Source organism: Mangifera indica, chromosome 8 (genome assembly GCF_011075055.1).
Source record: "Mangifera indica cultivar Alphonso chromosome 8, CATAS_Mindica_2.1, whole genome shotgun sequence".
Lineage (NCBI taxonomy): Eukaryota > Viridiplantae > Streptophyta > Magnoliopsida > Sapindales > Anacardiaceae > Mangifera > Mangifera indica.
Window position 1 is genome coordinate 4974927 of NC_058144.1, and position 27521 is coordinate 5002447.

At 34.4% G+C, this 27521-nt stretch overlaps 7 protein-coding genes across 10 annotated transcripts; 3 read left to right on the forward strand and 4 right to left on the reverse strand.

Annotated features, from left to right (window-relative positions):
- Window positions 1-857: 857 nt before the first annotated feature.
- Window positions 858-2037, reverse strand: LOC123223098 (EPIDERMAL PATTERNING FACTOR-like protein 9). 3 transcript variants are annotated; one of them, XM_044646166.1, is made up of 4 exons: window positions 1712-2037; window positions 1433-1500; window positions 1163-1341; window positions 858-1028 (listed from the first exon to the last, which is right to left on the reverse strand). In XM_044646166.1, exons 1-4 carry the CDS (start codon window positions 1782-1784, stop codon window positions 959-961), a joined length of 390 nt encoding a protein of 129 aa, XP_044502101.1. In that variant the 5' UTR covers window positions 1785-2037; the 3' UTR covers window positions 858-958. The 3 variants fall into 3 exon arrangements, with proteins under 3 accessions (XP_044502101.1, XP_044502100.1, XP_044502102.1); XM_044646165.1 differs by having other exon boundaries at window positions 1163-1344; XM_044646167.1 differs by having other exon boundaries at window positions 937-1341; window positions 1712-2027.
- A 726-nt stretch (window positions 2038-2763) lies between these two features.
- On the forward strand, window positions 2764-5780 carry LOC123223127 (asparagine--tRNA ligase, cytoplasmic 2-like). Its single transcript, XM_044646216.1, has 8 exons — window positions 2764-3349; window positions 3481-3717; window positions 3815-4399; window positions 4532-4717; window positions 4815-4879; window positions 4978-5107; window positions 5186-5244; window positions 5401-5780. Exons 1-8 carry the CDS (start codon window positions 2864-2866, stop codon window positions 5582-5584), a joined length of 1932 nt encoding a protein of 643 aa, XP_044502151.1. The 5' UTR covers window positions 2764-2863; the 3' UTR covers window positions 5585-5780.
- Window positions 5781-6844: 1064 nt separating this feature from the next.
- On the forward strand, window positions 6845-7998 carry LOC123223280 (ras-related protein RABA5b-like). Its single transcript, XM_044646420.1, has 2 exons — window positions 6845-7366; window positions 7457-7998. The coding sequence occupies exons 1-2, from the start codon at window positions 7033-7035 to the stop codon at window positions 7774-7776; spliced, it is 654 nt and encodes a 217-aa protein (XP_044502355.1). The 5' UTR covers window positions 6845-7032; the 3' UTR covers window positions 7777-7998.
- Window positions 7999-12851: 4853 nt separating this feature from the next.
- On the reverse strand, window positions 12852-14792 carry LOC123223278 (cytochrome b561 and DOMON domain-containing protein At3g25290-like). The gene is made up of 3 exons (XM_044646418.1): window positions 14083-14792; window positions 13586-13840; window positions 12852-13425 (listed from the first exon to the last, which is right to left on the reverse strand). Exons 1-3 carry the CDS (start codon window positions 14725-14727, stop codon window positions 13117-13119), a joined length of 1209 nt encoding a protein of 402 aa, XP_044502353.1. The 5' UTR covers window positions 14728-14792; the 3' UTR covers window positions 12852-13116.
- Window positions 14793-17919: 3127 nt separating this feature from the next.
- LOC123223279 (auxin-induced in root cultures protein 12-like) lies at window positions 17920-18819 on the reverse strand. The gene has a single exon (XM_044646419.1). It carries the CDS (start codon window positions 18725-18727, stop codon window positions 18014-18016), a length of 714 nt encoding a protein of 237 aa, XP_044502354.1. The 5' UTR covers window positions 18728-18819; the 3' UTR covers window positions 17920-18013.
- Window positions 18820-20650: 1831 nt separating this feature from the next.
- Window positions 20651-22862, forward strand: LOC123222783 (60S ribosomal protein L32-1). 2 transcript variants are annotated; one of them, XM_044645745.1, is made up of 4 exons: window positions 20651-20849; window positions 21593-21687; window positions 22179-22360; window positions 22456-22862. In XM_044645745.1, exons 1-4 carry the CDS (start codon window positions 20666-20668, stop codon window positions 22583-22585), a joined length of 591 nt encoding a protein of 196 aa, XP_044501680.1. In that variant the 5' UTR covers window positions 20651-20665; the 3' UTR covers window positions 22586-22862. The 2 variants fall into 2 exon arrangements, with proteins under 2 accessions (XP_044501680.1, XP_044501681.1); XM_044645746.1 differs by lacking the exon at window positions 20651-20849 and adding an exon at window positions 20883-20904.
- Window positions 22863-25603: 2741 nt separating this feature from the next.
- On the reverse strand, window positions 25604-27425 carry LOC123223725 (serine/threonine-protein kinase OXI1). The gene is made up of 2 exons (XM_044647057.1): window positions 26813-27425; window positions 25604-26727 (listed from the first exon to the last, which is right to left on the reverse strand). The coding sequence occupies exons 1-2, from the start codon at window positions 27214-27216 to the stop codon at window positions 25836-25838; spliced, it is 1296 nt and encodes a 431-aa protein (XP_044502992.1). The 5' UTR covers window positions 27217-27425; the 3' UTR covers window positions 25604-25835.
- Between the last annotated feature and the right edge of the window lie 96 nt (window positions 27426-27521).

Below are 27521 nucleotides of genomic sequence, written 5' to 3' on the forward strand. Positions count from 1 at the left end.
TATCTTCACAAACCTTGAATAAGTATTTCGTAGAATCCAAGCTTATGTGAAAGGTCACTGCGCGTACACAGACACACGCACAAAATGCGGCCAAATAAGTTGGTTGATAACTGTGGGGCGGTGCCAAGGGGGAAGGTGAGACGATGAAGGAGCAACAACAACTAGATGTAGTGATTAGGTGAATGATTGTTCACGTAACTGAAGGAAGATGTAACGGTTGGTGTGAGCAGAATATTCTCAACCTCAACAAAAGCAAATGCAATCAAGTATGAGTGAACATTGACTGAAAAATGGGTCCTCCATTGCGTTATGAATTTCTGGCTTCATTCATCGTTTCAGTTTTGCCCTTTTCTGCAGATGCCATGGGTGAACTCCAACAACTTGCCCATGTGATTTCTTTTTACCTTATTCGGGACCACTTCCTTTTGTCCACTTGCAGACCATTTCCATTGGCTTCGTATTTCTCTTCAACCTATTTTTCTATCTATCTATAGCTCTTTCTTCTTTTACCAGAGAAACCAACATCAGTCCTCTTAGATGGAACCCATGTATCACTTCATATATAAATATAAATACATTCTGAGTGAAAATATTGAATTCACCTTACACTTTTTCTGTTACAAGTGTCAATATATTTTTCCCTAGCCGTCCCTGTAATTTCTATTCGCAGAGTTATTTCGCATGAATGAGTTTCATCAGATTAGAAAGCAAATTTGGATTCACATTTGAATATTGTGAAGGTGAGTGTGTGTGGTGGGAGAGTATCTTATCTCCTATGAAAGCTTTCATGTGAGTTACAGTTGTTCTGAACTGCAACCTAATTGCCTATAAATTTAGCTACAGACAAACAAGGACAATTCATAAAAGATAAGATTTTCATATGAGATATATGAATTCTGCTGTTCCTGAAGCAGCAATTCAGAAAAACAACAGACAAAGAGCAACAAGAGTGTAAAATTCAATTGATTTTCGCCATGAGAGTTGCTTTGTAATCGAAGAGCTGAAAATTGATGCGCCCCAGATGGAGACTACACAGCAAATATGGATACTCCTGTGACTAATTCAACAGACAATCTACTCCACAACAATATGATTCAAAACTACACGCTGCAGGTCAGCAGCGGACCTTACAATAATATTAATTTTCTGATAGAATTATTACCTATGACAAACACATTTGTAGTGGTATGAACTGTTGATTGGATCGTTTCCTTCGACTGGAACTTGTTCGGCTCTGCACTTGTATTTGCAACCTCTACATTCATTGTAAGTGCAAGTTGGTGCTGTTGATCCAATCATCAATCTTCTTGAATTCCTGCTTATCTTTTCTTCATTGCTTCCCTGCTGGCACCAAAGTTTTGATTTAAACAAGGAGATTTAAGAATGGTAACACATTGAGCTAATTTGCAGTCAATGTTTTCTCAGTTCTCACCTTCAAATGAGATGGAGAGGAATCAGAGAACCTCCGATTATAAGGAAGTGCTATTTGAGCTCTAAACCCTACAATGCTTGAAGGATAAGCATGAGATATCCAGTAAAAAAAATGAACAGGCAATTCTGATAAGCTTATAAATGGATTCCCCACATCAAGAAAAATGTGAATGAAAAGAAATTAAGTACAGTATAACTATAAAGCAAGTATATGCATGTAAGTAATAAAATTCCAGTAATGAAAGAAGATTTGGAGAAAGAAAGAGGTTGGGTTTATGACCTTGTATCACAAATGCAGAAAGCAGTATAGCGAAGAGTAGCGAGAGTAAGTTGCAAAGTTTAATGTTAGCCATTGTTCAAGAATAACCTTGAAGGTTGATAAGAAGAGGAATTGAAGGTATTTGAAATAATATTAAAATTCGGACAGAGACAGAGAGTTGTGGCCAACTAATGGCCAGAAGAGATAGACTGGCAAAATCTGTGGTGAATCAGAGTAGCACACCCTAAGAGGTCCCCAGACTCCCTAAACCGACAGATCGATTGTTGGGGCTGAACCAATAAGACATATTGAGAGGGCTGGACCCTTCTGCTACAATTAGGCAAATGCTCATGTCTTTCATTACATTCTCCTGTATGCATTATATTTTTTGATATTTTCAAGGGTGAAAAGAGGGAATTTAGTTTAAGAATCACTTTGGTTTTGGAATTCAAGAAAATCATTGGTATCTCTCTAGATGGGTACGTAGAAACATCTCACCCACCAAAAGAAGCATCCAGGGATTCCAGGCTTAGATAATATTGCTCAGATCCATAACTGACCCTTGGATGATGTACATTGTACAAAACCAGTGAAACTCATACTATTTGATATAATTTGGTCAATAGAGTTTCAGTTTGAACTGAGTATATATGCTTCCTGCTTCTTGTTTAAAATAAGCATCAACAATTTTCAGCCACAGTTATTCAAAATTTAACTTCAGACTTGGGAAATTATGATTCAGGCTTTGTTTCCCATTTTCTTTGTCTGCATGGGAAGCTAGCTTGGTCGCTTTTTTCACTTTAGATTTTAAGCTATAAAGAGATTATAGGCTATAAAAAAATTGCAAGTGTGAACAGAAGCCCAGCCTTTTTACAGCCCAAAGATTGCCTTCTTATTTGGAAAGCGGTTGAACTTCCCGCGAATGCCCCAATCTCGAAGAATACCAAACCTTGCCGCCAAAACCTCACTTGATATCTCCAAACAATCCCTTTCCTTTCACCTCCAATCTCTTCCTCCTGACTGTCACAATTTACTTCCAAGTAAAGCATCGATCTCTCTTCTATATCTCACCATGTCCTTTCTCTGTTCAATCATTTCCTTTCTCAGAAGCAATTCTCCTATACAACTCTCTTGCTTGTTCAATTGGCATTCTCTCTTATTTTACTTCCCAAAATGGCTTCTCAACATGAAACTAACAATATGGACAACACTGCCACTGACACCATCGATGGAACCGCCACGGAAACCGCCATGGTCAGTCTAAAAGCAAAGTACTCGAACCGAGTGCTTGTAAAAACCATTGTTGAACGTGATGGTGGGGTGGGATTGATTGGTGAGAGGTTGGTAATTGGCGGGTGGGTTAAATCTTCTAAAGAAGTTAAAAAAGAGCCAGTGACACCAGCACCAACATCTGATAATCACGGTGCCGCAATGGCTTCGAGTCCTAAACGTAAAGAAAAAAATGTGAAGTGTCCGGAGATTCTTCAATCAAAAATCCCATTTTTAAGGACAATAATCAGGGTTTTGAGCGGCAGTGCTGGTGGTGGTGCTAGTACCGACACTATACGTGAGAAGCTGGAAGCTGTGCTTCCTAAGCCACCACCGCCTTCCACTCTCTTCTTGCAAATCAGTGATGGTTCTTCTGTAGCTGCTCTACAGGTACAACTTAATGAATAAATATGTTTCTGTTATTTCTTTTTTAAAGTTAAGTTTATTAGAGGCCATGAAAATGACAAACCTATTAATGAAATTCCAATTTACTTCTATTCTGTCTGTTTACAATATCTCAGATGGTGGTGGACTCTGGTTTAGGTTCCCCTAGCAGACTTTTGCCAACTGGGACCTGTATTTTAGCGGAAGGAGTGTTGAATCATTCGTCATTTCAGGGAAAACATGCTGTTGAACTCACAGTAGAAAAAATTCTTCATATTGGGACGGTTGATCAGGACAAGTACATCTTATCAAGAAAGCGACTACCACTCGACAAGTTAAGGGATTCTGCCCATTTTCGGCCTCGTTCAACTACTGTAATTTCTTCATCTATTGCTATATCTATAACTTTCTTTTTGTTCTGCCTAAATTTGCATCCGAAAATTGAATCTTAGAATGTATAACGTCATGTAGGTGGCATCTGTTATGAGAATCCGTAGTTCCCTGACTTTTGCAACTCACACATTCTTCCAAAACAATGGATTTTTGTGTGTTCAAGTTCCCATTATCACAACCACAGATGCTGAAGGATTCAGTGAGAAGTTCCAGGTTACAACTCTTTTAGAAAAAGCAGATAAAGAGGGGCCAAATGCTGCTAAGGAAATTGAAGGCGTTAGCCTTGACAATATAAAGACTGCTATAAAGGAAAAAAGCCATCAAGTTGAACAACTCAAGAGAAGTGAAAGCAATAAAGAAGCACTCGTGGCTGCACTTCAGGATTTAAAGAAGACAAATGAACTAGCATCAAAACTAGAGGCAAGAGAAAAAACCAAGCCAGCGCCATCAATTAAAACTGGTAAAATTAACATTTCTGAAGATTTCTTCTCTCGCCAGATTTATCTCACTGTTTCCGGCCGTCTTCATCTGGAGAGTTATGCATGTGCCCTTGGAAACGTATACTCATTTGGGCCCAGATTTCGAGCAGAGAAGAAAGAATCAGCAAAACAAGGGGCAGAGATGTGGATGGTTGAGGCTGAAATCGCTTTTTCACTATTAAAGGTATGACTTTACCCTTTCAAAGTCAATTTACTAGTACCTTGTTAGTATTTTCGTAGTCCCCATTTTTCTTGTCAATTCACTGGGTCCATAAATTTATTCTATGTTGATATTTATACATCATGGATTTCATAGGACGCCATGAATTGTGCGGATGACTATTTCAAGTTCCTCTGCACATGGGTTGTTGAAAAATGTGAAAGAGATGCGGAATTCATCTCCACTCGAATTGACAAAACCATCATTGATCGTCTGCAATCGATGAAGTCCTGCTTCATTGAAAAGATTACCTACACAGAAGCAGTCAAAGCTCTGGAACAGGTAAAGTTGAAGCTGAGCATATCTCATAAATATGCTGACATTAGAAACTTTATCTTATAAATACCCTTTTTTTCTCTTATTGTTAATTGTTAACCAGGTTACAGATAAGATTTTTGAAGCAAAACTTGAGTGGGGTGTAGCTCTCACAGCAGAGCATCTAAGGTACTCATGCTCTGCTTCCTAATCTAAATATGCAAGGTTCTGAAATGAGAGGAGTTAAAGTGGTTGTTAATTATTGCTTTCCGTTTATTTAATGACAGTTATTTGGCTGATGAGATCTATAAGAGTCCTTTAATCATATATAATTATCCAAAAGCGGTTAAACCATTCTATGTACGCCTTAATGCTGATGGAAACACAGTTGCAGCATTTGATATGGTTGTACCAAAGGTGAGCCCACATTTTTCTGAAAAGGTAAGCCATTTACATTCCAGATTGGTTATGAAATAGCAATACATATTCTTGCAGATCGGAAAGTTGATCACCGGCAGCCAAAATGAGGAACGCATTAATAAGCTTAATAAAAGGTAATTCTAATCCCTGTTCAGCTCAATATGAACTAATTTAGGAGAACAAATATGTTTAATTTTCTGGAAATTCAAATAAATTTGTTTAACCTGAGGTCCTTCTAATGCTGCATCATTCTCAAGCCCAGAAAGTTGTTCATTGATATCTTGTTTCAGGATTGAGGAATTGGGCTTGCCAAAAGAGCAGTATGAATGGTATTTGGATCTACGCAGGCATGGAACAGTAAAGCATTCTGGATTTAGTCTTGGGTTTGACCTTATGGTTCTCTTCATTACCGGCCTCACTGATGTCAAAGATGCAATCCCTTTTCCAAGGAGTCTTGGCATTGCCAACAATTAGTCTGATTTCCAGCAATGTATCCTCCATAGGAGAAGATATCTGATCTGGGACTGCTTGTGTTTTTGAAAGAAAAAGAAATTGTTATGTAAACACACACATTGAGATTTCAAACAGGAAAAAGCTTATTGTAAATGTTGCATTTTATGCTTAGGTGATCTCATGTACATTCTTTAAATAAACATACAGATTGAAATGAAAAATGTCCTTAAGTTCATGCTTCATTTTCTTAGAAGAAACTGATTTTGGTGTGGCACACTTGGACTGGAATAACTGTGTAGGACTCGACATCCCATCCTGCTGTCGCAAAACTCAGGAAAATTTTCAACAGCGATATCCGGGCACTCAGCACAATCAATAGAAGGTAGCCCTCTTGTGCACTGCACCAAAGCATAAAGAGTCAGAAATGATGAAAGTGTTGTTTTGCCTTTTCCAAGCCCTTCTTTTTTAGGCACAACAGCTTGTGATCTTATCTTGTCCATTAAAGCACCTTGATCTTTGTTAAAACTTTTGGGATCTGTTACATTTTCTACGTTAAAGTAGAATATACCAATTTAATCAGTGTCAACTTCCCCAATAATTTTTTTTTTTGTTATATTGTTGAAAGCTGAAGTCATACCTGTAACTGGTTTAATGGCCAATGAGATGGGGAGATTAATGTCTTAATTACGGTTAAAAGTCCAGCAGCGTAACATTATGACTACTGAAGCTTTTATAATGGGGATGATTGGCTGGAGTCCACTGATAATAGATGTGCCGAAATTGTAATGGAGGGAGGGAAGATGCCATTACTGGTAAACGAAGACCCACAATTCTGAAGATCATAAGAAGAAAAAAGAGTTAATGTGTAACTTATGAGTCAAATTAAATTTTCCAATGCGAGTAAGATTTGAGTTCTTACAGCATACATAATATGAATAAAAAAAGTTAATACAAGCAATATCAAACAGCAAAAAGAATTTTTTATCACAGTCGTCAAACAGGATCCAAAATCATTGGGCAAGCAAACAAAAATAGTGTGAAAAGAATAAAGATAGATTGGTCGGTAGTTGCTGATTATTAAAGACTGACTTACTGACTTATAATTCACGTTCCATTCACATGATAAACAAAGAATTCTATTTTAAAAATTCCAAAAAACCCAGTAAATGAAGAAATAACTGTTGTAAGCAAATTTCTTAATGAAGGTGGAGTCTCAAATTGTGGTCTCTTAAATGATCTCATAAATTGCCGTATATGTTCTGGCATGGTGAATTTTATCTGCTTACCAACCCAACCAAACGCATAAAATGCTGCATAACTGAAGCCCCATTTCAACTAAAGAAACAGTCAAAGAGGCACCCAAAACCTCCCGCCAATTACGCAGTCTTGTCCCTCCACTTGCTCCCCCTTCAAAATTAAAACCCCACTTCACGATCTCATCGAAACACACAACAGAAGCGTCCCCTACCATGGGCAAAGAAGAGCAAGAAGGGGAAGAGTACTTGTTCAAGATTGTGCTAATTGGCGACTCAGCTGTGGGAAAATCAAACCTTTTGTCAAGGTTTGCAAGGAATGAGTTTGACAATAATTCAAAGGCAACTATTGGAGTAGAGTTTCAGACGCAGATGGTGGAGATTGATGGGAAAGAAGTGAAGGCACAGATCTGGGACACTGCTGGTCAAGAGAGGTTCAGAGCCGTCACTTCTGCTTACTATAGAGGTGCAGTTGGTGCCCTCGTTGTTTATGACATTACCCGAAGAAGTAGCTTTGATAGCATTAAACGCTGGATTGAGGAGCTCACTAGTAAGTTTGTATATTTTTTTCGTTTAGTTTTTATTTTATTTGTGTTTTGTGAAATCAACAAAGTTTAACCTCAGTTTTATAATTAAGCAGCTCATTGTGATTCTACGGTGGCAAGAATGCTGGTGGGAAATAAGTGTGATTTGGAGAATATAAGAGATGTTAGTATAGATGAAGGCAGAAGCCTTGCTGAAGAAGAGGGATTATTCTTCATGGAGACATCTGCACTTGAGTCTACTAATGTTCAAACGGCTTTTGAGATTGTTATCCGGGAAATTTACAGCAAAGTTAGTAGGAAAGTCATAAACTCTGATGCATACAAAGCTGAGTTGTCCGGCGATCGAGTCACCTTAGTCAAGAATGGAGCTAACCCAAAGGAAAGTATGATCAATTTCTCATGCTGCACCAGATGATCTCTGTTCCTTTGATTTCTACATTTGATAATTACTTATAACTGGCAATTCAATTTCATCTGCTGTTTCTACGAAGTTTATTTTCCAGTTTTGATGAAAGTTTTCATTAGGTTGAGGTATTAAATATGATTGTATTTGTAATTCTAAAAGTCAATTATTCAGATGGTTGTTTCCCAAATAAAATGGAGAATTTAATAAAATGGATCTCACAGATTACTCATATTTATCTCTGTTTTCTGGAATTTTCACAAAGACTTGGTCAGTTATTTCATTATTCCAACGATTCTCTTAAATTACACAAATTTAATCCATTGATGAATTAAACATACAAAATATATATCTATTGCAATGTGCCTACCTGTAAGGAGAACTCCTCATGGCTCCTAAGCACTCGGTGGAAAGGTAAAATGGTGTCTTTCCTTTTGAAAGCCTTCCGCACTAAATTAATTGGAGCAAAAAGAAGCTTCTGAGCACCCATCCCCCCATCTGAATTTCCATCAGTTCCATTCCAAGACAAAGCAGCACTTGCATCATCAGGTATAACACAAGGGCAAGAATTGATGATGACTTCAATGGTGCTTCTAGAAGTTTGGTAAGCCTACACAACTGCATCAATCACAGTTCTTTGCTGGTGGGCACTAACACAGAATCTATTGGTAATACCAGTGACCCTTGGAATTCCAAGGGCCTTAACCTCATCTAAGAGAAGCGAAAGGGCCGGCTGCTGCTGTGATGCATTTGATTGATTGTATCTAGTTATCTTATGAGATAGATTATGCACAATTACAATGAAATCTTCCTACTGAGGTCCTGAATTCCCATCCACAGTTCATCCCTGAAACTTAAGGCCTCCGTGGTCAATACCTGCAGTTTGGAAGCATACAGAGGGAAAAATAAAAGTAAAAGCTCCATATTCAGAAGAAGTTCCATCTATCCAGGTAATACATCGAAGCTTGTTCTGTCATCAATACTGCTTCTTGTGTTATACATTGCATTTATTTTCATTCAAGATACATGCTATATATTTTAATAATTTGATTCGGTCATCTGTACATTTATTTTTTCCAGTGTATGTTAACATTTTTCTGCCATGCTTTATTCTAATTCCATTGGGCAAGAAGTTATATTCACGAATCAAATTAAAATCAGAAAGTTTTCTATTATGGGTCCAATGTTTAAACTTGGATTAGCTATTTCCTACAAAATTTGAACTTGTTTCAGAGTCTGAAGATCCTATAAATCACTGCGAAGTCAGGTACTCAGTGTTAATAATCAGATTCAAATACAATCTTTTATTCAAGGGCGGTGAGCAGGGATCTGGGATACCCAGCTAAAAAAAAAAGGAATCGAAACCGAAATTAGAATCAACCAGTTCATAAGACTTAAGAATCAGAGCTAAAATATAAGAGCCAGTCCCATATTCCTCTTTGGCAGGGAGAATTGTGAGAAGTGAGAACCCAATCAGAAATTCTCTTTATTCACTTTTTCTTTCATAGCTTGCAATATCTGACCCTTTTTTGGCCTTGATTCCTTCCAATTACAGTAGTAGACTCATTTTATTCTCCCACCTTTCTTTAATTATCATTTCCTTTATAGGAATTATGAGCTTTTACTTGGGTATTGTCTAATAGTTTTAACCAAGTAGACGAGTTGGCAGTGTTGTTATGTGTGATAACTTTTACTTGGGTATTGTCTCTCCTCTATGTTTGTTTTGTTCAAATAAGGAGTCATACCATGAGTTACCAGTCATCACTTTATTCCTGTTAATTTCAGCATCCTAAACTTACCTAGATTGAACAAAAACAGAGCTCCATAGCCCCTTATATCTTTATATTTCGATTCCATGGAACCGAACAATTCCAGAAAAATTGAAATCTGAGATAAGTCAGCTCCAGATAAAAACTAAAACTGAAAATTAGATACCCAATGATTTCGATTCTGGTACGATTTTTTTGCTCACCTTTATTTAAAATTGATGGTACTGTGAGGTCCTTAGTAACTTCTTATCACCTTGTAGGACAGAATAAAGAATTATAAATTTGAGGAGAGAAAATACCAATTAATTTTAATAAAAACAGATAATATTTGTATTTTTTTTTAATAGCTTTATTAAAATAGTAACAGATATTATTGATAAAAAAAATATTTTTCAAACAAAAAAAGTGAAAAATCATTTGGCTAGGCTAGAGAATGAAAAATGTGCTCCACGAAAATTCGGGTGGGAAATGGGAGATAACATTTGGCAGATATATCTCATTATTGGTTCGAAATAGACTTAGAAATCCCTTAGCGGATCAGGACCAAACACGACTAGTTGAAGTTGAACTATATAGACCATTTCAGCAACAGACAGTTGGCGGTTGCTAGCCATGAATGAGTGTGAGGTGATCGTGACGAAGTAATGATGTCACACTGCAATTATTTTGAAAATTTTATTATTATAGAGTCATTTTTTCATCATTGTGACGTGCTCATAATACGTTACTTTCCATTATTTATATTTCAGCATGGGACCTCTGCAATCCCTTTAGTCCGAAGTATTTGCATTAAAATTGGAAACGATGTCTGCTCTACTACGGTTCACGACGCGTATGTTATTTTCAGACGATTTTTTAATTGCCAAAATAATTTTAAAATACATAAATATCTTTTAAAATTATTATAAAATCCTTCTATCAATTCAAGAGACCCCAAAGTATTAATAAAAAAAATACCTTCCTTTTTTTTATATATACAAAATGTATTAAAGCAATAAAAGTTTTTACTTTAATAGCAACATCTCTTACTTTTGAAAACAAAAGTTTGTCCTAGCAATTATAAATCGGAAAATTCAAAATTTTACCACTTTTTAATCCTAGTTATATAAAATTACCGTATTTTTTACACACTAAATATTTATATCATAAAATATAAATATTTTCAAAAATATTTTTATATTTGACCAAAGTGTACAATTCATGCAAGATATTGTTTAATCATTTTAAAATTTCTACATTTTTTGTTATTCCCAGTAAGTATATTTCATTTGTCCATGCAAAGACAATAAAAATAAATTCAAATTTTGAATTATTGATTGTTGATGGATGAATTTTTTAATTAGATATAAGGTTTGCTGAGTGATAGTAAAGATTTTTTTAATAAAAAAACATCAACAATAAACTCAAATTCTAAATTATGTATTTATAAAAAAATAAGTTGGTGACATGGTTGGCGAGGTCACCTCGCCAACCCTACCTTTACTTAAGATTGAAATAAGAGTAGTTTAAGTATTATATTATTTTTGTGATATAAATATTTAATATCTAAAAATTGTAATAAATTTGTATAGATAAACTCATTTAATAATAAAAATTTCAATTTTCTTTATAAATTATGTTGGCCTAAGGTGACGGTCCGCTACTGATTGAGTTCACACTTCACATGCTTATATTTGAAAATGCATAAAAAATAAAGGGCTTAGCCCCGTGAGCTATGCCATGCCATGTGCGGGTAAAATGTCATAATCAAATCAAACATTTGCTTTGGCACAAAGAGTGTTTTCAAGACTTTAACCTCGCTGCTTTATCCATTATCACACCATACCACACCAATACTCTTTCATCCAAGCTACTTTTCACCTTATTAACTTTATTATTGACTTTTCTTTATTAACTGTTTCATAACATTCTTACATTTAAATCATTTAAAAACTATAAATTATTTAAAATATTAATTATTAAACATAATAAATAATATTTTAATATTATTTTATTTAAATACTCTTGGTATAAGTTAATATTAAGTTTAGTTAAATTAGCATGCTTCATGTCAAATTTTTTATTTGTCTACTTTTTAAAATATTCTTCGTACTTGTTATTTTAATTAAAAGCAAAATTTTATTAATTTATTAAAGAAAAAACAATAATAAAATTAAGAATATCTATATAAAGATATTTTGTATTATTTGTAAATATATATTAAATTATTAAAATATTTTATGATATAATAAACCAAATGGTAGTAATAAAATATGGAGCATCTCAAACTAATAGTCCCTCCCTCAACACATATTTCAATGCTACCTTGACTGACATTCATTTGTAATCATATAATATAATGTTAACTAGCTAGCTATTGTCTTTCTTCTTACCTTCCAATTCCAAATTTTGAACTACTAGTTGATAAGACATGCCAGCCTTTTCTATTAGGAAAAGTTTTTGCCTTGGCATACAGGTCAAGTTTGATTAATCAAATGGGAAGGAATCTTTAAATAAATAAATAAAACTATCAATTTGAGAACCAAACAAAGGGTAGAATAATGAAAGTGAAAGCGCCGTGGGACTGACTGAGATTAATAAGGAAGCTTTACTTGTTAAGTCAAGACGGACACGCCATTCATTAAAATACGTGATTATGCACGAAATTTTTTTAAACCTACCTAATCAAGTTCCTACACTTCTCAAACTTTCAAGAAATTTCCTAACATGTTGACAAAATTGCAACTATGATTGTAATATATATATATATATATTGTAATGAAAAATCTCATCAAAATCCCATCATTATATTAGGTAAAAACCAGTTACATTAAACAAAATAAATTATAAAATTAATAATTAATTCTATTATCATTAAATTAAATAAATTAAACAATTTAATTTTAATATATTATTAAATAAAATTTAAACTAATGTTTTTTATAAATAAAACATCTTCTTTTACTATTCAAATTACACTTTAAAAATTGTTTTTTGATAACCAAAAACCTTAATATTGATTGAATAGATAAATTTAAAACATAATAACCCTTTAACTATTATATCAGATAAATCAAAGTTTTATAAATATATCAAAAACTTCAACTTATACTTCTCTTTAGAAGTTTGTACTAATAAACAATAATAATATTATATGCATAATTTTTGTACATAAATAATAATATATTATTATATAATTAGATAATTTAAAATTAAAAATAAAATAATATCTAATTATATAATAACGCATTATTATTTATACATAAAATTATGTAAATATTTTTATTGAATAATCAAACAATTGAACAGTTATTGAAATATATATATATAATAAGAACAGAACCAAAAATATTTAATAAATAAATCTTTAAACATGCACCAGCATACTGGAAAATCGAATCCTTCTAACTACAGTGACACAAACAAACTACATCACATCAACTGCCCAATGGTTACTTACATCCTAAGCATTAATACCGGAGAAATCAAATTATTGTACAGAGTATGCGAGCAAGATCTGAAATAGATAAACCTCATAACATACAGAAGTATAAAAAATCAAAATCTTCCATGAAGCCCCGCCACCGCACACATTGTCTGTTCATTAAGCAAGAGGCTGTTGCCTGCCTTGCCCATTGTTGTATCCATCGAATGGCTTCGTTGGCTCGTTAGATTTTCTCCTGATAACGACAATCCAAGTAACTGCTTCCAACAGTACAGCGATGCCGCCCAAGACGGCAATCACAATGATGTAAGCTGTTTTCCATTTTTCCGCCGGACTCAAGATGTCAAGACCCTTGAAAACATTGAGGATGCCGAGGACCAGTATGGCATATCCAACGCCGTGGTGATAAATATTCCAGTAAAATCGGTACTTGTGGTCCTTGTTTGGTCTTAAGAACAATGCAAAAATCTAAGAAGAGCCAAAAATAGAGTTGCCATCAGAACATACATCCATTAAATCGACATACTTCTAAAATCAGAAAATTACTTCTGAAAAACTACTAATCGCAATTCAACCGATGACAGGGGAATTTAAAAAGGAAAGAAAAACAGAATGGAAAAAGACTAACCTGAACAGTTGCAAGGCAGAAAAGGGTAATTCCGATGGCGCGGTGGGTGGAGTATGTAATCCCTTTTGATTCACTTCCAAGCTTCATACCAGTTCCCCAGCCAGCAACCCCAATAACGTAGGCAGAGAATTGGCACGATGCGTGAAGATAGAACCATGCTGGATCTGCAGACTCAAAAGTCCTCACATATCTTGCAATGATCGCACCAAGCGGAAACAAAATTCCCCAACTCACAGCGTTCAATATCCCATGAATCTATAAAGCAAAAATCAGATTTTACAATTTTTACAATCAATTTACGAATTTGATCACACTATTTTAATCGATCCATAATCCAATCAAAGAACCCAATTTATTCTCCTCGATCTCAGTCTACAATAAGTTAACATGAATTGTGTTTTACTGGGTCAAAATTTCTATATTTAAGATATGCAGAATAAAAAATAAAGAGATAAAAAAACAAAAAATATATATATAAAAGAAAAAGAAATACTGACATTTTTCCTCTTAGTTCTGGAATCAGTTCCAGTACTAACAACAGTACTCTGAGTTCCACTCAAATCAAGAGTACCCTTGGCGTTCAGGTTTTGAGTCCCAAAGTTGTGCCTTTGCAGTCCGCCATCATTCCCAACACCAGGGCCAACCTGCCAAATCTGGTTAACGTTTCCCGCCGTGGCCAGCTCCTCCGGCACCTTAATTTTCCCATAAATTCTCATGAACCCTCCCGACTCGTCGGCGATCGTGTCCCACACTTCAAACGACAGCTTCTCCGGGACCACGGAGCTGTAGCTACTTATATTATACGTCTTAACGGTAACGACGCCGGTAGAATCTTTGTACGCGACCAGTGCCTGAGCACCCTCCATGTTAGTGCCCGTGGGATTTATAGCCCAGGCGACCCATCCGTTGGAATTAGGCGGAGTCGAAACGAATGCTATTGACAGAGACCTGTTAGCGGAATCGTAGGAGAAGTGAAGGTAGGAAGTGAGTGTTGGGAGGTCCAAGCAATTACTGTACACATGATTGTTTGTGAGCTTTTGTGACTTGCACGTCTGTGACACCGCGGGTGAAATTAACAAAAACAGAAAGAACAACCCTAACAACAGCAGGGAACGAGAAGAGAGAGAGAAGGAAACAGCCATCGATGCCAAGTTCGGGCTGAACTTTGTTAGGAGAGACAAGACTACATGTGGCGGATTTTATAGCAACCTTTTAAGAGGAAGAGAGTGAGAAAATAAATAAAAATTTGGAAAAATTAATTATTAATTATAAAGGATGATATATATTATTACGTAATTAACATCAATATTTAATTTTATGGTAAGACTATCATTTATACTGCATATAAAGCTGATGGTTAATCGTTGAATGACACATGGACAGTTTGGTTGAGTAACTCACTCACCCGTCGACTCTAGTTTGACCCGCGTGAAATGGGTGGCTTGTGGCCATCACGCGGAAGACATGATCGAGAAGCAAGGCAAGTGGGACTACGACTTTTTATTTATATTTTTAATTTTTAAATTTTAAATGAGAGTGGTTTCTGTTTTCCAATTTAATCATAGGTTTTGAATGACTAACAAAACAAACAAAGAGTCATGATTTATTATGTATGATGCCAGTTTGGGCTGAGCTGATTTATTAATTTGGACTTTAGCCCAAAGTCCAAATTGATAAATCAAAAAATCGTGTTAAGATGTGAATTTTAATATGCTTGCTTAAAACTCAAATTTCTGACTTCCAATAACACTCTACCAATTAAATAAACTCTGTGAAAAAGACGAAGGGCGAAAGATGAACAAAGCAGAACGAGTGATGGATGGCGGAGGTTGTCGACGGTGGATGAATGTCGGAGAAACGAGCAGTGAATGCACACAAAATGTAGGAAGAAAAACATGAGCGCAAAGGAGATTTTAGTACGTAATAGTGGGTTTTTTGACAACGACAGTAGGAGAGGGTGACGAGAGCGACTAATTGGGAGAGAAAACACTAACAATTAGAAAATAAATTTTTTTTTTAAATTATCACTTTTAAATCTTAAATAAAAAAATAAGATAAGTTTTTATTTTTTATTATTTTTAGTTAAATAAATATTTAAATTTTAAAAATTTAGATTTTCACCCAACTTTGGGTGAGAATAAGTCTTCTGGCCTTAAATATTTTATTTATTACGTGTATTAATATGTATATGATTCATAAAAGTCCATCAAAGTTTCCGCCTTTCTTTTACATAGAAATCCAATATTTAATTCGTGGGATATCATTTTGTCGTCATTGATTGAGTCACCAAAAAAAAAAGTGTACGCTTTTTAAAGCGTCATTATTGATTGTAATTATTTTTAGTTCAATTAAAAATGTAGGCTAGGCTCGTAATTTTACCGAAAATGATGACCTACCATTTTACTTTCTTTGGTTTTTTTAATGTGTTGTTGAGGCTTAAGTTACTTCTGGACTTTGATTACACGTAAATGTAAAATTGAAAACAACATAACTTCGTCATACCCTTTCACTGCAAAGGGTGGCCAAAAGACCATTTCCAACCCAATGTTTGGCAAAAGATCATTCATACCGGCTTAAGTTTAAAAAGGTTAATTTTTATTATCTATTAAAGTATATAATTAATTTTAATAACAAAATAGTACTTATAATATATTTTGTTTAAATATTATAATGAACATATAATTAATTACTTTTGTCAATGAAATTTAAAATATTATAATAATAATATTCCTGATAAATTGAATTGAAAACAATGTTGTGATTCATGAGATGTAAGTGTTAATTTTTTAAATTTATTTAAGACAAATATATATATTTTCCTATCTTATTTTATTATAGTCTTAATAGTTTATAATATAATATTTATATTCTTAATTTTTTGTATTATATTCAATTATTTATTAATGTAATTATCAAATTTTGAACTATAGAAGAATATATTAAAATTTAAAATATTTAATTTTTTTCAAAACTTCTTTTAAATTTTAAAAACTCATAAAATTTTTATTAATATCTTAAAAATGATATTTTTACTTCAAATATATAATTATATATTATTAACATCTTTATCTAATAATTATTTTGGGGGTTTTGTCTTTTCAATAATGTTAAAAAATAATTATTTTTAACATTTCTAATGGTGGGAAAATATTTTTTTTTCAAATTTAAATACAGAAGTCTGTCATGGCATCAAACTCTTGGTGGTACATAGTCATTTGGCCTGCACAAGGTTGACCATTAGGTGGGGACATAACCTTGACGTTACGTGTATGCAATTAAAAGAAAGAAAAGGCAGGGTAAACGTGTCTAGTGTAGTGTAGCACTAAATTATGCTCTTTTACTTTTAGCATTGCATCTACCTTTGTAGGTGGAAGTTGACAGAAACTATTGATTTTAATGATAAGATTTTACTTTATATATATATATATATAATATTCATTGGTTTCCATAATCTTTAAATTATATCCATGCAATTAACGTCACATGAAATGTAAACACGCATTTGATCAATATTTATGAATTGTCTAACACTTATTTTCTTAAACATCTGTTATGGCATATATCGAACGGTCCTCGAAATTCGAAAAGAGCAACTGAAAGGTTAGGATGAAGTGATGTGTGATTGTTGATCTACTTTACTTTTAAAAAGGCGCACTGGGGAATAAATTTGCTTTGATTTTGCCAACTAAGGCTATGATAAAACTGGCAGAGGCCATTAATGCACCATATCAGAGTCATAAAGAATGCCGTGTTTAAATTTTTCGGCCTTCGATATTTTTAGAATGGCCCAAACTATGCTATATTATCCTAGTTTTCTCCATTAACTTTAAAAATATCATTTACTCATTTATAATTGATTAAATTTAATAAAATTTTAATTTTTAAAAATTTAATCTGATTTTCCTTCTAAAAATTTAAAAACTAGCATTTTATTCTCTAAATCAAATTTAAAAAGATTACATTTTCTCTCTAGGATTTAGTTTTCAAACCCGTTCACTTTCTCTGAAGATGGAATCGGAGAAAGTGAATAGGTTTAGAAACTAAACCCTAAAGAAAAAAATATGATCTTTTTAAATTTGCTTTAGGGGAGAAAAATTAGTTTTTTAAATTCATGAAAAGAAATGAAATCATATTTAAGTTTATTTTTAATATTAAATATAAAATAACGATTTTACCTTTAAAATTAATAGTTTTAGACCGTCATAAGTGGATAAATGAAATTTTTAAAGTTAATTGGAGAACTTTGAGATTTTAACATAGTTTAGGTGGGAAATAGTCCTTTGGCCTTTTAGAATTGATATTCCAAATTAAACGAAAATAAAAAACATAGCACATTGGCTGAAACATAAAAAATTATTCATCCTTAAAATACAGATATCAGTGGAGAGATCAAGCAAAGTAAATATAGGAGATCACATCAAAATCAAATCATAAAGCCAAAGCACTTACTAAAAACAGAAACAAGCCCAAATTATTAGTTCTAAGTATTGACTGTCCAGCCTTTTCAGGCGTAGATAATGGTGATGGTGCTGGTGTTGGTGCTGGTGCTGATGCAGGTGTCAGACTTTGTGGAGTTTCAACCAAAGACAATGTTTCCTTAGCGTCGAGATTGGTCGGAGCGAACTCATGCTTATTGGGGTGACCATCTGAAACTCTAGCTCCAATCTGCCAAACTTGGTTCAATTGTTCCACCTTATCCGGAACTTTCAACGACCCATATATTACCCAAGTACCGTTGGAGCCAGATTCGGCTTTCAAGTCCCAAACGTCAAAAGACAAATTTGATTGCTCAATGGAACTGTAGGAGCTAATGTTGTAAGTTTTTACAGCCAAGGAGCCGCTGGATTTCAAAGCGATTAACGCCTGCGATCCAACCATGCCGGTGCCGGTGGGGTTGATGGCCCAGGCGATCCAGCCGTCGGATGAAGCCGGAGTTGAGAGGAAGGCGATAGAGAGGGAGGAGTTGGTGGCGTTGTAAGTGTAGTGAAGATAGGAGTCGAGTGTAGGGAGGTCAGAGCAGCTGGCATATAGCTTGCTGTTTGAGAATTTTTGGGAGGTGCAGGTGAGTGAATGTGCGGGTAATATCAGTAGAGCCCAAAGAGAAATACATAAAATTAATGGAGAAAAGAAGGGAGAGGCCATTGTTAATAAAAAGCATACAGAGAGATGCCTCTTTATGCGTCGTTCGGGGAGTAGGGGATTAGGGCTCCGCGGACTCTGGACGAATATATAGAAAGAAGGTAAGAAGAATATATAGAAAGAAGGTAAGAAGAAACCCATGGCACGGCGTCGTTTCACTAACATATGCTTTGATGACTATTCAAACCAATAAAAATCTTGAAGGGATAATCCTGAATAACCGGATCATATAAAAACTGGTACTTAATTAAATGAGTCTAATTCCATTGGTTACCTTATAACCAGACATTTCAAAATTGCAAATTTTTAAGCTGAAACATGGTTTTTCTTTTGTTCAAGGAAATCGGGATTATCTCTCTCTTTGAACTGAACTGAAAGTACATATATTAAAATGTAAACCTTGGTGATTTGCTCACGTGCAGATAATGTCACCAGGAAAGAATTAAAAAGAAAAAAGTGAGCGCATGTGAATTAAGCGTTGAATTTATGTATGCAAAGTATGAATTACTTGACTTAATATTTCTCCTTTCGAAAAGATTATTTTTATACACTCTTCCTCTTTCTCAGGCAGACAAGTTGGAATTCGCTCCATTCCACATTCTTTGACAAAGCTGAAACTCTGTACTAAACGTTCGTATAGGGGTATGGAAAGAAGCATCGTGATTGTGCTTGCAAATATGGGAAATAGGCCAAAGGAATGCCTTTGTTTCGTCTACCTTAGCCGCAGTTATGGTATCATCACATAGTGCTTTTTCTAGGAACATGCATTACTTTGTTAAATTTGTTAAATTTACTGGAAAAAGCATGCTGCAAATATGCCCAAATGCCATCCCAATCTAGAAGGCTCAGTCTGCCACTAATTCTTTATCGCTGTTACAATCAGAAATAATTGCAGCAATGATGGGTGTTCCAATTTTAATTAAAAGTTGCAGATGCAATCCAATTGTAGAAAGGCATTTCTTTTGTGCATGAGTGCGGCGGTGCAGCCTTTGAGATACTGTGAAGACCTCTTTTTAAATCACTTACCTGAACTTGTCAGTTTACCTTTTTTCTACTGAAATTGCATTATGATTCGCCATCTCTACCAGTGTTGAAGCTTTCCTATTTTCCAACCGCAGAAGCAAGTACCTTGACAGCCTAAACAAAAAAAGTGAACATGTCAGTTAGAATAAGTACTATGTAATGATGAAATGGTGATTGATTGAATTCTATATGGGCTTCCACATCAACTTAGGCTTATTGCCTCACCTTAGAGACTCTTGTAAGTGGGCTGCAAGTAGGGCGTTTGTGTCTATACATTGGAAAACCCATTGCAAAAATACCAGATGCCAAACTCAATGCAATGACAGAAATTTTAAACCCCTTGTTCTCTTCAATCCAAACCATGAAGGTTGCAGCAATGAGCTCACCTCTACGTAGCGAAAAGAAAATCCAATTGAAGAAGACAGAGATAAGTCTCTGGTTGCTATGGTCAAGCTGGTAAGCTCCATGTGAAGGCAATTATGCCTTATGAAAACAATTCTAGTGGCCATTTAGCAGAGCCCGGTATAAAGAAGAGCACCTTGAGAGTGAGAGGGCCGTACATTTACTGGAGGCTGTAAACTACTATATTGAGCTTGAAATGCAAGTAAAAGTCCTCATATTTGGTGTTAATCATTCTCTGAGTGTGAGCCATTCAATAAAATTGGTGGCCATATTTGCAGATTCATCAGCTGGGTAATGCATTAACTTTAGGAAATGCGCATTGGATAGGAAAAGCACGTTCTCTAGAAATTCCACACAAGTGCGCACTGTGAGGGACGTCCGTCCGTGACCACTAATCAGTCTCATAATTCTCAAACGATAAATTATTTTTGTTTTTCGTGGGTTTTCTTTTTTTTTTTATATTTTATTTAAATATATGAAAGCATTTCTTTTTGCTATTTATTGTACACAAATGCTATGTCCACTCTCAGTGGGCTTGTTACTGTGGGCCTATTCTATAAAACCACACCAATTCTTATTAAAAGAATTTTACAAAAAAGCCCAAATGGTGTATCGCTACTCATACAGGTCTCATTGCTTAAAACCCTAGTTTTGGCTCACACCGGGGATTACAGTAGCCGCACAACACCGTTTCACTCAGGTTCCGAACTCTAATCGATAACTCTTCTTATCGCTATTGTCTCTCTGATATAATTGTATGTATGCACAAAGATATGGATGGGTTACATTTTTAAGGAAATTTATTATAAGAAAGCTTGTCGTGATGTTAGGACATTTTTGTTTTACCGTATTAAGATTATCTTCATATGAGTTTGTTGCTGGTTTGATATTTCACGCAATTATGGACCTATGGCTGATGTTTTTCAAAAATTTGCTTTCTGGATTAAAATGTATTTGGTTAGAGGTTCGAGGTGCTCGGGATCTGTTTGAAAATTGATTTGATTATGAAATTAGAATATTCGAGATGTTATGCACTCTTTGATCACGGAAAAATAGACATAACGTCATTTCTTAATTTAGCTACTGACTAGAATTCACAAGTGTCTTTGTTTAAGTTTTAATAAGTAAGTTAAAAGTGACAACTGAGAACTAAATGTTAGATGGTGATATCGTAAATTTAAATATTATTCTTTAATTGAAACCTATGTGGATATGAAAATGCTATAGTCTACAAGTTGTTTTCCAATTAAATAGTTTGTAGATTTTCAGTTGCTTTATGTCCTTTTTATTTTTCATATCTGTTACAGTTCCCTGATCAGTGCCTACCAGGGGATAGAATTTGTTTCCTTTTGTGGCCAATGATTTATGCGCTTTTTGAGTTTCATTGATATCTGTTAAGTTGCTCAATTTGTGTGTGTGTTTTTTTTTAACGTTATATTGCAGAAAAAATGGCTGTTCCTTTGTTGACTAAGAAGATAGTGAAGAAGCGTGTCAAGAAGTTTAAGAGACCGCAGAGTGACAGAAAAATTTCTGTCAAGGTATCTGTCTGTTTATCACGGCTTATTGATCCTGTTTTACCAGGACTGTCATTGCATACAGCATTAGGTGATTGGCTGTGAAAATTAACTGCTTTTTGAACCCTAAGAATCGCAGGAGAGGTCAATACTCAATAGTTTTTCTTCATATTCTAAGTTCTGTCGCTATCGCTTTGATGTTCATCTTAATGTTATTGATTGAATCATGTAATAATGTTATATTGGATTCATTGCTGAACATTGATCAAATGCTTCAGTATAGAAGACATTAACTATTTTCAGTATTTAGTTCTATTTCTGTGCCAGTAACCAACAAAGAATAAAAGATCAGCTAAAGTTTCCCATTATTTGAGCTTACTTGACACTTATAGACTACTGCAGATGAGATTTTTATAATGATGTGGTCAACTTGAAATTTTTAAATCAGAAGTTCTTAGATCACATCTAGATTTTTTTATTTTTTTTTCAAGTTTGTTTAATTGTTTTTGAAACAGGAAAACTGGAGAAGGCCTAAGGGTATTGATTCACGAGTTAGGAGAAAGTTCAAAGGATGCACCTTGATGCCCAATATTGGTTATGGCTCTGACAAGAAAACTCGGCACTACCTCCCCAATGGATTTAAGAAATTTGTTGTGCATAATGTCAGAGAGTTGGAAATTTTGATGATGCACAACAGGTGAATGTCAATTTAGCATCATGGATGTTTGAGAAATTCGTTTCCCTGTATATTCTGGTCCTGATTTGCCAATTATTTCATGCTGTCTATTATAGGACTTACTGTGCTGAGATTGCCCACAACGTATCAACGAGAAAGAGAAAGGAGATTGTTGAGCGTGCTGCACAGTTGGATGTTGTTGTCACCAACAAATTGGCTAGGTTGCGCAGCCAGGAGGATGAGTAAACGTGAGTCCCTATATTATGTTATAATTTTGATTTGGTCTTAAATATTTTAAGCATTAGGCAGTTTCTGTCCTTTGGATCAACTGTATTTTTTGAGGGTATTCTGTTTTGTTTGGATGTTTTTTATGGTTTGAATTAGAATTTATTTCATATTCAAGTTGTCTGATTGAAATTTCAGTGTTTTTATTTCCGGTCTGTTTGGCATGAGCTAAAGTAATCTCTGTTTGTTAAATTTTCAGAATCATGTTGAAATGCCACGTTTTATGTTGTTTTTTGCAGCACTGATTTTTGCATGATTGAAACAGTAGCACCGTTATCATAATATTACAATGAATATGGGTTTAGAAGTTTAGTATCTGCGTGATGTTTGATATTTAATATACCTGTTGTTGATGGTTCTACTGCTACTTGGGTTGGTTGTAAATATGAATTTAGTTTAATTCTATATTTAATTATAGTATTTTCAAGTTTGGCAGAGGAAAATCCATTATTTATTTTAGGCAAGTTATTGGGATGGTAATTCATCATATGTTATATAAGCTACTACTTTGAATAATAGGGTTGGATTCAAATCGAATTGAGTTTAAGTTCAAGTTTGGCTCGGTTTGCATATAGTAGAACTCGAGCTCATGGAAGTTAAGTTTGAACTCAGTTTGAATTCGATTCGATTCATTTTAAGCTTGAATTTTTAACTAACTCGTTATTAAAACAATGTCGTTTTAATACATATTAATCAAGACGACGTCATTTTGTATCAAAATTTTTAATTCGTAAATTTGACGAGTAGCTTGAGTTCGAGCTTGAAAATGTTGGTTTGAGTTTAAGCTTGTATAAGATTGACTCGTTTCACGCTCATTTGAATCGAATTTAAGTTCAAACTCAAAAGGGCTCGGTTTGAATCCAGCCCTGCTAGGTATGATCAGCTGCAAGCTATTCGTCTTATTCTGTGTTGGGCAAGTGAAGTTTAATTAATTAAAATGTCTCTTTTAAATTTGTTATATTCTTCTAAATGCTTCTCTGACTAACCTTTAACCACGTTTTTTAATTTTCCCATAAATTCATTTTTCAAAATAATTTCTGTTATTCTTGTTGTACTTTCTCCGTCCTTGTTTTGTATCCATTTTCATTGTTTTTTTAAATCTTCATTTAACATATCGATCAAAGCAGTCGTGCACACTAGTATCAAATGCCAAAAAAATCTTTAAAAAAAAAACAATCTTATATATTTTATAAACGTGGAAATCAATTGAAAGTTAGAAATAATTAAATATGATATTAATTAAATTTATTCTATTTTAATTATTGTAAAAATATGATTAAGATTTATATATTATTTAAGTAATTTTGAATTAATGATAAAATAATATTTAATTATATAATAACATATTATATATATATTAATTATATATTTATTTGTGCATTAAAAGATATATAACCCAAGAAGGGTAGTGAATAAATTGCTTTGAAGCTTTATCTAATAATTCATTATAATTAAGAAGAAAATAATGACTGGATTGGAGTCACTAGGGGCTCAACATCATCAAGCTTTTCTAATATTTATAAAGAGCTTATCTGCAAGGTGTAATTGTATTGAATGAAATATGTACAAAGTGACCAAGCAGAGAAAGATGAGCTTGTGTAATTGACAGACTAGGTTTGTATTAGTGTTCTTACAGACGTTAACGAAATCAATTACTTGCTGCCATTTGGCAATGCTACTTTCTTAAAACGGGACATGAAGTAATACGCCAAGGAGTGGACTTTGTTGATTGTGAATCATGTAACAGGAAGGATTAGGAATCACTTTTTCTTCCGTTATTAATACGGTATCGCTAGTTACAGTTAAAAGTTGACAGGACCCCATCTTAATTTCTGCGGTTATGGTGGTTCCACAACATGCTGATGTTCCTATATTAACTGTGATAGTTTGATTTCTAATTAATACATAATTATACAACAATAAAATTATGTGTACCTATTTTAGGTATATAAATATATACACATTTATATATCTCATCATGTGATTGGATGATTTTAAATTAAAAATAAAACAATAACTAATCATATGATGACGCATATGAGTGTGTATACATTTGTGTACCTAAAATAGGTACATATAATATTGCTCATTATACAATAAAATATCATTTATATAACTAATTATATATTAAAAAATATATATACATAATATTATTCATTTTTTATACATAAAATAATCACATTAGTCACTACAAAATCTCTAACGACAATAGAATAAGTTAAAATTTTTAACCTAATCTCCACATAGTCTCCAAAATTGTAACTCAAAAATTTGAAAAAGGAGAATATGATATCTTGACCACCACTTGGCTAGATGTTTGGCATGAATAGACATAGCAGTTTAAGAGGTAGTTAACGTGTTTATGGCACTGATATAGACTTTGCAAAGACAAAACCATAATATAAATCATGCATTGAACAATTCAACCGCACATTGAATGGTGAAAGAAATTGGTCACAGAAAAGAAGAACAAAATTCATGCTTTCGAATATGTCATTAAGGAATCCTCGCTGGCTCGTTGCTTTGGCAACTTAAATTATTGGCTTGGATTCAAACTAGAATTTGCGGTGCCTACTCCAAATAATAATGTTGTGGGTCTTGCAAGGAGAAAGCTTATTTTACTTCAGGAATTAATAGATTAGTAAATGTCATGTGCAAAAGTTACCCTTAACTCTACATTATTGCCATTTTTGAGCCTACACTGCAATTTATCTTGCTCTATAAAAAACTGCAAAACGGTGGTCCATCTGCTGAATTGGCTTTTCAATATTTAAAAGCCAATAACAAGAGTTTCGGACTAGCTTTATGGTATATATGTCTTTTCTCTCCCTAGTTTTTTTACTGGGTTTTAAGTGAGTATTAGAAATTTAGAAATTCAATAAATGAAAGCATAAATTCACCCTACCTTGTGCGGAAAATAGTAATTTGCTCTTAACCGAAAATCACCAATATTGACCAAGTTAAGTGAAATGATGCAAATTAGGCATAACATTTCATTACAACAAAAACTTGTAAAGTTGTGTCTCCTTGTTTAATTAATTAACGGGCAAATATAAGATTTTGGAACTTGTTTGGAAAGAGATTATCATAATCTATCTAACCGGAAATAAAGCATACCTCCCTTTAGAGTTTGGCTGGTTAGGAGTTTGGACCTTAAACCAAGGAGGTTAATTCTTATCCACAACTAATTCTTGTTGGAGGTTACCGGTTTTTAGAAAACAGAGAAATTATTGGCTTCACTGAGTGGGTGATTTACACCATTACCCCACGCCGTTTTATTATCAGTCACACCGTCAACTTGGTTCTTCTCACTTTCATCACTGCTTGAGAATATTCCTTGGACGAATGATTCCACATCAATTTCTTTATTCCCTTCTGTACCCCCATCAGTTTTATTCTCCAACTCGTAACAAGAAGGAATATGCGGCGGCCTAACGATTTTTAACACTAAATCCCAATTTATCCCTCTAAAAAAATCGTGACCCTTGATTTCGTCTACTCCAATCCTTTTCGTTGGATCTTTTTCCAACAATTTCCTGATTAAGTCCCTCAACGATGTCTGTTCGCCCGTTAGTTCAACCTGTCTGCTTAAAATCCGATAAAAAGTCTCTTTCCTATTGCTTCCCTTAAACGGCGTTACTCCGTACAGCATTTCGTGGAGAACGATTCCTAAGGACCACCAATCTGCACTAAAATCGTGGCCATCGCCGGAGATGATCTCCGGAGCCACGTACTCTTCCGTTCCGACGAACGAGTTTGACTTCTCCGTCGACTGATCAGAATCGCTTTTTGACTGTGTCTTGAAACTGTGTGACGATGAAGGGACCGAGTCTTCAGGAGAAATACCAGAGTTGCAAATGCTGTGAAAGAGCGGCCGTCGTTTCCTGGTGACGGAGTCAGGAGGTCTTATTGCAACGAAGGCGGGAGTCTTTTCTGAACATGGTTGTGGAGTTTTCGGAGGTAGTTTTGTGGAGAGATCGAAATCGACTAACATTATGTGGCCGTTCTCTTGAATCATTATGTTCTCAGGCTTCAAATCTCTGTACACTATGCCTTGACTGTGTAGATACTCCAATGCAAGAACCATTTCCGCCGCATAAAATCTGTAAATTAGAATGAAAATAATCTTTGTTAAGATAATATAAAGTTATCCGGTAAAAGTTTCATGAAAAAAGAAAAAAAAATTACCTGATGGTATCATCAGAGAACATTTTCTCAGTCTGCTTTTTCCTGAGAGAAGTCAAATCACGCCCTGGACAATAATCAATAGCGTAGCCGATAATTTTCTCGGTAGATAAAACTCCTCTTAATTTGGGCAGAAATGGATGATTACAAGACTGTAACACTTGTCGTTCAAAGGAAACCCTCTTGTAATCATCTTCGTCATTACTGCTACTGTTTGAATCCTTGTTTTTCTTCTCAATCAAATCCCTCCAAATAACTTTCAGAGCCAGAAACTCACTCAGTTGCTCGTCTTTAACCAGAAAAACCACTCCCTTCGCTCCACGCCCGAGCGCCGAAACAACTTTCAATCGCTGAAAATCCAAACTTGGGACTTGATTGTGCTGCTTCTCGTTTACGTAATCATTCATAGCGAGAGTCAGTGAGATGGGTAACCTTAAGAGAATCGTTTAGCTACTCAGGTTTGGGGGGCAAGTATCTAGGTTAGTTTGTTCAGTACCGGGCTTTAAAGTGAGCATCGAAGCATCTAATAGAGAGACCAGATTTTGACGTGCTGATAAAATTATAGGAATTTGATATGTGGCGTTATATCATATGGGATGTTTGATGGAAATTAAGATAGTGGAAAAATGAGAATCTTAGTTACGTTTTAAGTGGTTATTCATCTAGAAATTAATGCTATAAGAAACAAGGAAAGTTGAGACTCAACTGCCAG

Bases quoted from the DNA above. Each gene is read 5' to 3' on its own strand.
- LOC123223127 (XM_044646216.1), top strand. From the start codon at position 2,864: ATGGCTTCTCAACATGAAACTAACAATATGGACAACACTGCCACTGAC. The intron at 4,400-4,531 runs GTATGACTTTAC...TGGATTTCATAG, and splicing joins TCGCTTTTTCACTATTAAAG to GACGCCATGAATTGTGCGGA. The intron at 5,108-5,185 runs GTGAGCCCACAT...ATATTCTTGCAG, and splicing joins TTGATATGGTTGTACCAAAG to ATCGGAAAGTTGATCACCGG.
- LOC123223725 (XM_044647057.1), bottom strand. From the start codon at position 27,216: ATGAATGATTACGTAAACGAGAAGCAGCACAATCAAGTCCCAAGTTTG. The intron at 26,728-26,812 runs GTAATTTTTTTT...TCTAATTTACAG, and splicing joins TTCTCTGATGATACCATCAG to ATTTTATGCGGCGGAAATGG.
- LOC123222783 (XM_044645745.1), top strand. From the start codon at position 20,666: ATGTCCACTCTCAGTGGGCTTGTTACTGTGGGCCTATTCTATAAAACC. The intron at 20,850-21,592 runs GTTCCGAACTCT...GTTATATTGCAG, and splicing joins CACAACACCGTTTCACTCAG to AAAAAATGGCTGTTCCTTTG. The intron at 21,688-22,178 runs GTATCTGTCTGT...TTTTTGAAACAG, and splicing joins ACAGAAAAATTTCTGTCAAG to GAAAACTGGAGAAGGCCTAA.
- LOC123223098 (XM_044646165.1), bottom strand. From the start codon at position 1,784: ATGGCTAACATTAAACTTTGCAACTTACTCTCGCTACTCTTCGCTATA. The intron at 1,501-1,711 runs GTCATAAACCCA...CAAGCATTGTAG, and splicing joins TTCTGCATTTGTGATACAAG to GGTTTAGAGCTCAAATAGCA. The intron at 1,029-1,162 runs GTAATAATTCTA...TTTGCTGTGTAG, and splicing joins TACAAATGTGTTTGTCATAG to TCTCCATCTGGGGCGCATCA.
- LOC123223279 (XM_044646419.1), bottom strand. From the start codon at position 18,727: ATGGCCTCTCCCTTCTTTTCTCCATTAATTTTATGTATTTCTCTTTGG.
- LOC123223278 (XM_044646418.1), bottom strand. From the start codon at position 14,727: ATGGCTGTTTCCTTCTCTCTCTCTTCTCGTTCCCTGCTGTTGTTAGGG. The intron at 13,841-14,082 runs GTCAGTATTTCT...TTTGCTTTATAG, and splicing joins CCAGAACTAAGAGGAAAAAT to ATTCATGGGATATTGAACGC. The intron at 13,426-13,585 runs GTTAGTCTTTTT...GGCTCTTCTTAG, and splicing joins TCTGCCTTGCAACTGTTCAG to ATTTTTGCATTGTTCTTAAG.
- LOC123223280 (XM_044646420.1), top strand. From the start codon at position 7,033: ATGGGCAAAGAAGAGCAAGAAGGGGAAGAGTACTTGTTCAAGATTGTG. The intron at 7,367-7,456 runs GTAAGTTTGTAT...ATAATTAAGCAG, and splicing joins CTGGATTGAGGAGCTCACTA to CTCATTGTGATTCTACGGTG.